The following is a 12,539-nucleotide window of genomic DNA, read 5'->3' as shown; positions in this document are numbered from 1 at the left end:
AAAATGATGTGTGAATGACACCTTTAAGATCCTAGTGACCAAGTAGATCACCAGTACCAAACCTTTAACTGTTGGGAAAGATGTTTAAAATTCGTGCTGTAAAATTTCAAAGAGCAACTTATGTTTTGCGTTAAGGATTGTAGTGATAAACAGGTGTTGTACAGTCGCCCCTCCCAACGCATGGATCTCGGATCCGCGACTTTGAATGCTCATGGAGGGGTGACCTCCATTGTTTTCAATGGGGCGTGTGCCCAATGCACGCTTGTGGGCACGTGCCCCATTCAAGCCTACGAGGCTTGGACATACATGAGCCTCCGTTTTCGGGGTGGGTGGGTTCCAGAACAGATCCCCCATGAAAACGGAGGGCCAACTGTATTTGGGTGTATGAACATCCATCTCTGTAAAGTTAGGAAGTATTGTTCAGTCATTATGTAGTGCATCTGCTGTATTAGTCCTTGCTATAGTAAAGATATAAAAGGGTCTTCTATGATAATTTTAGCGTATAGGCCTTACTTAAATAATTGTTTTTTATTAAACAGCAAAAGTCACTCTCAAATGGAAATCCTTTGAGACTTTCCATCCTTCAGCATCCCCCCCCCCCCCCCCCCCCATGGACTGCAGTTAGGTAGAGAAGTTGTATCCGCAGGATATGACTGTGGGGGAAGCTTTTTCCAGCTCTTCCTGATGAGTTCTGTGCGTTTTAATGCTTCAGAGGATTGTTTGTCTCATGTACTTCAGCAGCTTTTAGGATCAAATTCTAAGGATCAAGGAAGTCCTTGATGATTATGGTGAGATAATCTTTGCCACTTTCTCCACCCTGTCTTTATTTTTAAGCTTGTGCTGCTTATGTCACCAAGGAAAGAAAAATGGAAAATGTCCAGGTGCATCCTTTAAACCCACAGACTTATTGAAGTGACTTGTCTTTTGGAACATTGTCTCATCATTATTGTTATTTAGCAGGATGTTCTGTCTATAGTAATTCTTTTGTTGTAATAGGTGGGAAACCTTTGGCCTTCCAGCTGTTTTGGACTGCAGTTCCCAAAATCTCTTATGACAGCAAATAGCCCTAACTTACATGTTTTGTATCTTGACCATACATATGAATATTTATATGTTTGGTCAAGATATAAAACATGTAAATCAAGGCTATTTGTTGAAAAAGGCATGTCACTATCTTAGGGTTAGTCTGCACATAAGTGTACTTTGTGAATTGGTTTTTATTTTCACACATTCACATCCACAGTGAATTGTCACTTTCCTGTGCAACTTTGCATTTGTTTGTATCTATTCACCTTCTGTCTGCTGAAAATGCACAGCCACCCAAATGCATGTAAAGCAGATGGGTGGCAACATGTGTGATAATGTGCATTTCTGCAGTAATGGAAGAGAAGCAGTAAAAAAATCATGATGCCTTTTCTGCAGAGTTTTTAAAAGTTTTTGGGAAGGGGCCCATTAAAAGCCTGAACACCTGCAAATCATGTCTGGCTGGATCACATTCTATTTTACTGGAATGAGGGGTATTTTAAACATGTAGATTAGCCCTTACTTTCATAGGTAAGCATTATATGGTGGTTATAATACTCTGGCTAATCTTCCTGAGGCATATCCTATAATTATATATTTCAGTGATATGTGTCAGTGCAGATCTCTTCATATCTTGCATTAATCCATATCTTCTGAATCAAGAGAGGCAGTCAGTAGTGTATGCAATACATGTAGGATTAGTTTTACAGTATAATGTTTAGTTGCAAATAAATATTAAATGCTGAGATTTTTTTCCTTGATAGGCTTGCTTATCCTTAAAAGCATTTCTTCTAGTTGGTTTATTATTCTTGGAGAATGTCAGGGAAATTCACAAGTGGCAACCTGAGAATCCCTAGTGGAGATGCTGGAAGGTTTGTGAATGAATCACCGTGACACTAGTTATTGTGTTATGTGGCACAAGTCATAAAAGGACTCTTGATCTTTAGGATAACAGCTGAACACCAACAGGTGTTTCCTGACTTTGGCATGCACCTAAATAAATAATGTAAACCTGTCACTATTAAAAATCTCTGCAGAAGCATATGCTGATTGTACTGATTCATATTCAGAGAGAGTCAGATAAGTTTCCGTGCAGACTTTTCCAAACTGTTCCTTCAGGGGAAAATGTTCTGACATGCATGGGGATTTCCAAAGAGGATGTGGGCTTTATCTCTGTGTAGGAAATGCTTTTGTTGATGCCAAGAGCTTCTCTTTGTATTTATCCAGACTATAAAATAACTTGAGGAAAATAAAGGAAGTCTTAAAGTGAAAGAGCTTCTTGGTTACTTGGAATGTGGGTTTTTTTGGGGGGGGGCACAGTTTAGACAAAATAACCTGCAAAATATGAATGGACTGGCTGCAATTAGCAAAAGAGCACAGCTAAACAGTTTGTTTTTATTTGTGCTTTTCCTGGCCCTTTTCTCAAGACATTGATTTGTAGGATTTTTCTGATGTCATGCAAATAACTCATTAAAAGAATATTTTCTGTGTGTGCACGTGCTCATGCTTTAAATTAAAGTAATTATTAATCTACTGAGTTATTAATCCGCCCCAACTTGTTATTTTCCCTATAGCTAAAACATATAGGTAACATACAGGGGAAATTTCAGTTGGCTCGTTGAGGAAGAAAGTTAAACTTTTCTTCGTTATGACTGTAGTACAAATTTGGGTCTCTTGGATGCTTTGATTTCTTTTTTGGGGTGGTGGTGGTGGAGAAAACTACAGGAGAGATCATGTTCACAGATATCTCTGGGAGGCAAATAAAACTTGCACAGGCAGCAAGTAAAGGGAACACATGGTCTTAGATGTTTCTACACTAATGCACAGAGCATGAGAAATAAGCAAGATGAACTTGAACTCCTAGCACAGCAATGCAAATATGATATAATAGGCATCACTGAAACCTGGTGGGATGATTGAAATATAGGAATAGAGGGGTATAACCTTTTCAAGAGAAATAGGCCAAGCAGGAAAGGAGGAGGAATAGCATTTGTCAGGGATATTTACACCAGTGAAGAGATCCTGGACATCGATCCTGGAAGCCAGGTGGAGAGCATCTAGATAAAAATTAAAGGGCAGGAAAACAACAAGGATGTTATTCTGGGAGTCTACTACAGACCCCCAAGTCAGATGGAGGAATTGGATGATGCCTTTTGTAGAACAGATGATCACACATCTGGAAAGGAGAGATGTAGTAGTGATGGGTGACTTCAACTATCCTGATATTTGCTGGAAGGCAAACTCAGCCAAATCCTCAAGGTCTAGCAAATTCCTCACTTCCCTCAAAGATAATTTCATTGTACAAAAGGTGGAAGAGCGAGCAAGGGGATCAGCTATTTTAGATTTGATCTTAATCAACAGGGATGACCTGGTTAACGGGGTGCAAGTGGTGGGATCCTTAGGTGGGAGTGATCATGCTCTCCTGGAGTTTGTTACACAGTGGAAAGGAGAAGCCAGGCATAGTCAGACACGCATTGTAGATTTTAGGAAAGCTGATTTCAGTAAACTTAGAGAAATACTGGGAGTGATCCCACGGTCAGGAATAATAAAAAAGAAGACTGATGGGAGCTGCTCAAAGGGGAGATACTGAAGTCACAATTTCAAACAGTTCCAATGAGGAAGGAAAATGGGAGATGTCTCAAGAAACTAGGGTGGATGACTGAAGAACTTTCAACTGAGCTAAGTTTTAAATGGAACATGTATAAGAAATGGAAAAATGGGTAAATCACCAAAGAGGAATTCAAACAAATAGCAAACACGTGTAAGGATAAAGTCAGAAAAGCTAAAGCGCAGAATGAACTCAGACTTGCTAGAGAGGTTAAGAACAACAAAAAGGGATTTTTTGGGTATGTCTGCAGCAAAAGGAAGAAGAACGAAATGGTAGGGCCACTGTGTGGAAAAGATGGCAAAATGCTAACAGGGGACAGAGAAAAGGCAGAATTACTCAACACCTTCTTTGTCTCAGTCTTCTCAGAAAAGGCAAAGGGTGCTCAACCTGAGGATAATGGAGCAGAGGACAGAACAGGGGAAACTCAGCACAGAATAAATAAAGAGATAGTACAGGAATACCTGGTTAACCTAAATGAATATAAGTCTCCAGGACCAGATGAACTGCATCCAAGGGTATTAAAAGAACTGGCAAATGTAATATCAGAGCCATTGGCAATAATCTTTGAGAACTGGAGAACAGGAAAAGACCCAGCAGACTGGAGGAGGGCAAACGTCTCCATCTTCAAAAAGGGGGAAAAAGAGGATCCCAACAATTATCGTCCAGTTAGTCTGACATCAATACCAGGAAAGATTCTAGAACATACCATTAAACAGAGAGTCTGTGAACATCTAGAAGGCAATGCCATAATCACAAAAAGTCAACATGGTTTTCAGAGAAACAAGTCATGCCTGACAAATCTAATCTCTTTTTTTTATATAAAATTACCATCTTGGTAGAGGAAGGGAATGCTGTGGATATAGTATATCTTGATTTCAGTAAGACCTGTGACAAGGTTCCCCATGACATTCTTGCAAACAAGCTTGTAAAATGTGGGCTAGACAAAGTAACTGTTACATGGATTTGTATTGGTTGACTGGCCGAACCCAAAGGGTGCTCAAGAATGGCTCCTTTTCACCCTGGAGAGAAGTGACCAGGGTTCTGTCCTGGGCCCTGTGCTAGTCAGCATTTTTATCAATGTGACGGATGACAGAATTGGGGGCATAGTTATCAAATGTGCAGATGCCACCAAACTAGGAGGAGTAGCTAATACCCCAGAGGACAGGATCAAAATTCAAAATGACCTGAATAGACTAGAAAGCCGGGCCACAGCTAACAAAATGAATTCCAACACGGAGAAATGCAAGGTACTGCACTTAGGGCAGAAAAATGAAATGCACAGATATAGGATGGGCGACACCAGGCTGAACGAGATTACGTGTGAAAGGGATCTAGGAGTCCAAGTAGACCACAAGTTGAACATAAGACAACAGTATGATGCAGCAGCTAAAAAGGCCAATGCGATTTTAAGCTACATCAATAGAAGTATAGTGTCTAGATCAGTGGTGGTGAACCTATGGCACATGTGCTAGTAGGGGCACTCAGATCTCTCTCTGTGGGCACACATGCCATCGCTACAAAGGCTCTATATCTGGAGGGAAAGGCCACACATTTCTCTCAAGCTCGTCAGCCCTACGGACCCTGCCACCTCCTCCGCCAGCAAGGCAGTAGTGTCACAGGGGGTGTGGGCTTGTTCTGTCCTCCATGCATCACCTCATATAGGAAAAGGAGGAGAGGAAGCACACAAGAGGTGCACAAGATGATGGCTGATGGTAAGGTGGGTTGTGTGAGGGACGGAGCTGCTAAATGAGCCTCTCTCAGGAGCATGGCTCACGGCAGTTGGGTGAGAGAAGGACTGTCTGTGTACTTGTTGTGTACCTTCAAGCTGTTTCTGACGTACGGTGACTTTAAGGCGAACCTATCTTGGGGCCTTCTTGGCAAGATTTGTTCAGAGGGAGTTTGCCTTTGCAAATGAGTATTTGTGTTTACAGGGTCAAGGGATGAAGCAATTTCATTTTGAGTAGTGGTTTCCCCTTCTTTTTCACGGGTTTTACTCATTTTCTAAAATGTACATTGTCTGCAGGTTTTCTTTTTCAGTGACCTATTGTAGACGCAACAGTGTTCTCTTGATATAGATTGGGGTGGCCGTGATGGGAGAACTGGAGGGCCAGTTTTGCCTACCTCTGATTCTCTGAGCCATTTCCCTAATGCACCCCCCCCCCCCATGAAACAGCAAAAACATCTGCCACTATTGATTATTCTCCTTCTTCCAGTGGCTGGGAATGAAAAGGAAAGATTGGGGATATGGAAGATAACAATGATTGTGGCATCCAGTGGCAAACAGCAGTAGATTGGTTGGTAGATGTTTTTATCCCAGTCTCTTACAGGAAAAAAAATGTACAGGGCTAAAATTTGGGGCCATGCTGTAGAATGCCTCTGCTGTGAGTCTAGTTCTGTGCAGATCCTGCAATGACATGTAACTCAGAGGAACTAAAACCTCCCATCTTGGTACATGAAGATTCAACAAAAAACAGTTTATTTATTCAATAAGCCAGAGCTTTATTTAAGCGAACATCAAAACAGTGTGTGTTTTCTTTTGATTTTAAAGATACTGGAACACCATACAAAAATAAAAATATAGGATTCTATATAGGAATGTGGGATGTTATCTGACAAGGAAACATGTATAACTTAATTGCTAGTCATTCATCACAAAGAAGAAGTGGTTTTACTCAGTTTTTCATACTTTTATAACTGCTCCTCAGTGCCAGCACTTCAGCATCCAGAGAGGTGGCAAGTCCCCATTTCAAGGGAATTTAACATTGATATAATATAATTAATATATTAAATAATAAAACATTATTATTATGATGATGTCAGAAGCATAGGACAAACATAAATACGTAGACATAAATGTACGCATGCATGCATGCATGCGTACATGTGAAAAATACAGTGAGTCAGGATTTGACAGCAGAATGAAAGTAGTGCTTGAAATGAAGATCAAACAAATTTAATCATTACAAAAAGTGAATGGAAATTTAAATAGAAATGTTGGAAGGTATTGACTTTTTTTCACCAGTGCTCTGTGAAGTCTTTTTATTTTATACTTGTAGTTGTGAGTGAAATAGACTGCAATGAGGAAGAACACCAAGAAGGGCTTAGCTAATCACAAAAGAAATCATTAGGAAGCTGGCCAACAGTAAGCTCTTTGTCTCTGGAATGCTTTGGTGCCATGAAGACTTTGTCACAGAAACAATGTAATCTGGAAGGAGGCATACAAAGATGAAGGGAGCAGAAGTCAATATAATTGCAGTGTTAAAAACTTGGTAAGGTACTTTTATTTGAAGCAGAAAAGAAAAATCTGGCAGAAGGTCAAGGTTTTGATTCATTTCAATTTCATTCCAAAAGGTTCTGCAAGGCTGTGTTGTTTGAGTAAAGAGAATCAAAGCAGTGGTATTAATGAAAGTATTGTATTCATAATATGATATATCATTTAATTAATCATTAAGAAATATAAATTGAGATACACACTAGCATATACATTACTTGATTTACTTAGCATGAATTAGGAAGAATCATAGAATCCTAGAGTTGGAAGAGACTCCCAAGGGACATCCAGTCCAACCCGCTGCCATGCAGCAACACAGAATCAGAGCACCCCCAACAGATAGCTTATTCAGCCTCTGTTTAAAAACCTCCAAAAGAGGAGATTTCACCACACTTCAAGGGAGTGTGTCCCACTGTTGAACAGCTCTTACTGTCAGGAAGGTCTTCCAAACGTTGAACTGGAATCTCTTTTTCTGTAGTTTGAATCCATTGCTCCAGGTCCTATTCTTTGGAGTAGCAGAAAAGCTTGCTCCAGTCTTAATATGACACCCTTTCAAATATTTAAACAGGGCTATCGTATCACATCTTAACCTTTTAACCTTTTCTTCTCAAGGCTAAACATGCCCAGCTCCTTAAGTCTCTCCTCATAGGGCATGGTTTTCAGATCCTTCACCATTTTGGTTGCCCTCTTTTGGATATGCTCCAACTTATCAATATACTTTTTGAATTGTGGTGCATGGAACTGGACACTTTACAAAGCAGAACAGAGTGGTGCGATTACTTCCCTTGATCTAGACACTGTACCAGGGAATCGTCTAACTAAAAGATTGTATGTACAGCGCTGTGTAAATTTACAGCGCTTCATAAATAAAGGTTAATAATAATAATACCTCTATTAATACAGCCTAGAATTGCATTGGCTTTTTAGGTGCTGCATCACACTGTTGGCTCATGTTCAACTTGTGGTCTACTAGGACTCATAGAAGGTGTGAATTAAATTCTATTGATAAGTATCACAATTTTATGTGGCCAAGTTATGTTGAAAATAAGATGTGATAGCTTGAATTAATGAAACTTAATTTTCAATAGATATCAATAGGCAGAGATGCCAAGCTAAAAACTGGAGACAATCCTGTACCTTTAATGGTTGTATAGAAGAGGAAATTTAAGCAAGTGTTGCTTATTATCTAGTTGTATGAAAAGCAACACCTGCCGAAACTTCTTCTTTTTCACAACCATTAAAGGTACAGAACCCATCTTTAGTTGTCACTCTCAACCTTATATATGAGTTTACACTTTAAGGACTTTATCACATGCAGAAGGTAAGAGTCATTAAATCATCATTAAATCATGCTAACAGCACGATCAGCAGGAAGATTATCATACCCCCATACTTTTATCCCATTTGTGTCCCATCTGTAAACAGTAATGGAGGCATCATTGGGTAATAACGGGAGTTTGATGCCTCACAGAGGTTGGGAGCTTATACTTTTTATTGTCAGAAAAGACATAATTAGAATCATAGAATTGTACAGATACATCATGGGAGAGCTGGAAAACAGCTAGTAGCTCAATGGGTTATACTGGTCCTCTGCAGGATATGGACAGCTAGCTACTCCTGTCCCTGCACAGGGTTTTAGACACCTTGGCAGTTATGTTATGATTTGGAGTGGAGAGGGCTGTGCTGTTTTAGGTTCAGAAGAGGTGTTTATTTATCAAAGGAGTAAACCAGAACTCAATTTCTGGTTTACATCCTTATTTAAAAAAGCTTATTTGGTCCCTGAAACTGATACTACGGTGAGGCAAGAACATGGCAAAATTCTTCTCTTCTTCATAGGAGTGTTTTGAGTATTTTGGAGAGGTCAGGGATGTCTGGGTTGCCACACTTTTCAAACCCTTATGTTACGAGAATAATATAGACAAAGATCATTCAGAAAACTAGACAAAGAATGAAGGATGTCTCCACCAGCCCATGAGCCACTCCCCAAAGCAGATGGGCCAAATAGATGGGCTTTCAGCTGCTTCAGGAGCTTGGCATTTAGAAAATGTGCGTCCCCAAACGGCCAGAAGCTGCTCCAAAGGCGCCTACAGTGGCCCAAAGCTGCTGGTAAAAGGAGCTGATTTAATACGCTCTTATCGGCAGCCCCCTTCAGCAGTGGACCATCGCGTCACTGTGGTCCCAGCACAATCAGCTGGAGCGGCCAGAAACTGCTTCTTCCAGGTCATCTGCTTCAGCTCTCTGCTTTGTGAACCTTTTTTCAAGGCAGGGGTGCCATCTACAGTGTCTTCTGCCTTCTAAACATAAGTTATTTTGGCTACATCTCAAGATCTATAATAAAGTCTTTCTTATCTAGCTTACCAAATGAAGGAGTGATAGAGACCAAGAGGCTACTTCACATCAGGTCCCACTGATCTAACCAAATATTTTCTATTCTGATTCCATCATCTCTCCTAAGGTTCTTGATCAGTGGTCACTTCCACCAGCTGCTCCCTGATCATTTGTTTTAATTCAGGGGCTGAAGAGATGGTCCTTAAGGGATGGCTCTGTGCCACCCCTTACCTTGTCGGACAGGGCTGCAGCAACTGCATACTGCAGCCCGAATCTGGCCTTTCTGTGGTGCAAAAAGAAGCCACAAAAAGCGGCTCCTTTTGGTGCAGCAAAAAGGGTGCCCAAGCTGCTGCGGTGGCTTTTCAGAGCTCCTTTGGCAAAGTGCATTTAAACACTGCACCAGTGGAGCACTGTGACACCTCCACCGTGCAGTTGGGAGCATGGCGTGACACCGCCGTGGGGGCGACCGGCATGTGTATGCCCTACCCCCCATGCTGGCATATAACAGTATGTAGAGGTTCTTAGTATACCAGACATCAATCTTCGTCATGCCTTTTTCTTATGGACTTTATAGTAGGTTATAGCTCTTTTTAATTAGAACATCAACAATAAAGAAAGGCATGCAAGATTGTTTTGTATATCTGTATCTCTCATAGTTTTTGAAAATGTTTTTATATGTGAAGTTGTGGGACAAAAATAATTGTACATTTGTCAAAATTTGGAGAAGTAATCCACCTGAAGACTTGCATGTTTTTGCCTTGAGATAGCGCACGAAGGGGCTCAGCCTTTTGTCTGAGTGGGTCTTGCATTTTGATTTGTCAGCTGATATTTTATTTTTCAAAGAACACCATACTACCCCATTTGTAAAGTTCTAAAGCTCAGTTGTAGTTCAGTCTAGCAGCTGGATTTAGCTGTGTAAAAACATTTGGTCATCTTGCACTTTTATGTAATGTTGTTCTGTCTAATGGGCTGGAGCTCTTCTCTTGTCCAGATCAGTTGAGGCTTACAGGTTGCTTTGCCCTGTGCAGCCATGTCTCTCTGCCTACATTCAGACAACATTAAAAAATGCTTTGAGCCAGGACAGCCATGAAGGGACCCACAGCATAGCAGCTTAACTTTGTTCTTTGACAGCATTTGGCACTGAAGGATAAAATTGCCTGCTTGGGATAATTATTAGTCATCTTGCATGAAGAATGGATAAGTTTTTGAAGAATACAATGCAGTTTCAAAGCGATGGCAAAGAAACATATAGAATTAGCTCCTTCTGAATTATTTCCCATCTTACAGTTACACTCTGGTTTCTTGTTTTAGGATTCTGAATCTCTTGATACCTATATCCAGAATACACTTTCTTCTCTGTATCCGCCTTTTGAGGCTACCGCTGCTACTGTTCTGTGGCAGCTTTTCAGCATTGTTGAAAAATTCTATCACGGCGATGGTCTCAGATGTCTAATTGATTTCCTGGTTCCTGCCAAGAGACTCTTACAGTGTATCCAACGGGAAACCTGTGTAAGTATATTTGGCAAAAAAGGCTTTCTTTATTTCTGATTTATGAATGGAGTGGGGTGGGATAAGGGAACAAGTTGTGTTTTAATTTGTTAACTAGTAAGCTTTCTAAGGGCCTGAACAGACAGGCCAAAATAAAGCTACTTCAGGTCACTTTGGAGGTATGCTGTTTAAATGATGTATGCGTCCTAAGAGGCCAGAAGCCATGCCAAAGCCACGGTCCAGGTCTAAGGACTGGAGCGCAGCTTTGGTGCAACGTCTAGCCTCTTAAGATGTGTGTGTCATTTAAACAGCATACATCCAAAGTGACCTGAAGCAGCTTTATTTTGGCCTGTCTGTTCAGGCCCTAAATCTAGTTAATAAAGCTCATAGGGAAGTTTGCATTCCCATAGGACACTACAAAAGAAAGGAAGGAGAAGCTACATCCTTTACACTCTATTGGAAATATAATTGCATGCATACATAATCCTGACCTATATAGTTGCCAGCTATAGAAATGGATCATATACCATTCATAAAAAAGTGTTTTGCTTTTCTCTTTAAAATACTGAGAGAAGTGATAGAGACCAAGAAAAAATATCTTAAGTCACAAATTCTGGATGTGGCTCAGACTATGAGTTAGGTATTGATAATATTGGTCCAACTTTATAGAACATAAGCTTTTGTAGACTCCTTCAGAATTTATTCAGATTTTGGAAGCAGAACACACAACTGGTTTTCAAACACAGTGTTGATAGTCAACCTTCAACTATTTTATTTCTGAAGGTAACTTTCCCAATGTTAACAAAATTGTGTAAGAAAGAAAGGGATAAAGAAACATAAATGCAGTTCACAGTAACTGTTTGAACTGTGGTTTGTGGAAGCTGAACTGAGAGTTAATTAGTGTCCTGCCTCTTAATGGTACAGCTGTTCATAAAAAAATAATGTTCTTGAGTGTTTCCTCAGTAATGGGAGGCTGTCAAGGTCTAGCCCCCAGGCCGCGTACTGTCTCCTCTACCAGGGCACTAACTCCCTGGTCATCAGTTCACCCTTTGTCCAAAGCCGTTTTGGTTGCGAAAACATCTTGCTCCGAATGCTTTTGCATTGTCCAAGATCATTAGTGAGATATGATCTACTGTCAGAACCAATAAACTCAAATTCCAATGTAAACTCAATTAATCCAGTTGTGGTGAAAACAAAAGACTTTTATTGCAGACATCAGAACAGAATTTACCAACGAAGTGTTTAGGTTAGATCTGACCAGTTCCACCCACTACCATAATATTAAACTACTCCACCCCCAGCTAATTGTCGCACAAATTATATTCCCATATCCCAAGTCTAACGGTACTCTTATCACCCACCTGCACCCCTACATGCCATTCCTTAGTTTTACAGTTCTCCAGAAAGCAAAATTCCTCCTCCACATTCCTAGCCCCTTTGCAGAGACAAGCACTATTTCCAAGCAAATTAACCCCTGATGATACATAGCATTGCCTAGCCCAACCTCCCCAGGAACATCACCCAATATATATTTCTCAAGAACAGAACCAACATGACAGAACCACACTTGGATTCTGATATGTGGTCACTTCTGGAATCTTCAGGGAATATCTAGGAAGCAAAGCATGGATTGCCAGCAGTGCAGTTGGAGCATACGCTAAAGGGACCTGTATCTTTAGAGGCCCTGTGCTGCTGTCACACACATACCCATAACAGGTTAACTGCTTGTTTTGTGGAGCTGTCAAAAATCAATGCTCTTGAGAAGAGGGAACTATAGATCTCCCCTATGAGCTGTTAACATTACAACCCACTCCATGCCGT

The 12,539-nt window shown here is 40.6% G+C and overlaps 1 protein-coding gene across 1 annotated transcript in view; it reads left to right on the top strand.

The window, feature by feature from the left end:
- PLEKHG4B (pleckstrin homology and RhoGEF domain containing G4B) overlaps positions 1–12,539 on the top strand; it is a 107,053-nt gene that overhangs the window by 34,794 nt on the left and 59,720 nt on the right. The window contains exon 2 of the mRNA XM_089532270.1: positions 10,542–10,739. Coding sequence (XP_089388396.1) covers positions 10,542–10,739 — 198 coding nt within the window. The remainder of the gene's footprint in view (positions 1–10,541; positions 10,740–12,539) is intronic.

The sequence above is a fragment of the Sceloporus occidentalis genome, unplaced genomic scaffold (genome assembly GCF_023333645.1).
Source record: "Sceloporus occidentalis isolate IW3139 unplaced genomic scaffold, rSceOcc1.0.p SCAF_7, whole genome shotgun sequence".
Taxonomy (NCBI): Eukaryota; Metazoa; Chordata; class Lepidosauria; order Squamata; family Phrynosomatidae; genus Sceloporus; species Sceloporus occidentalis.
This window is presented reverse-complemented; position numbering and strand designations above follow the sequence as displayed.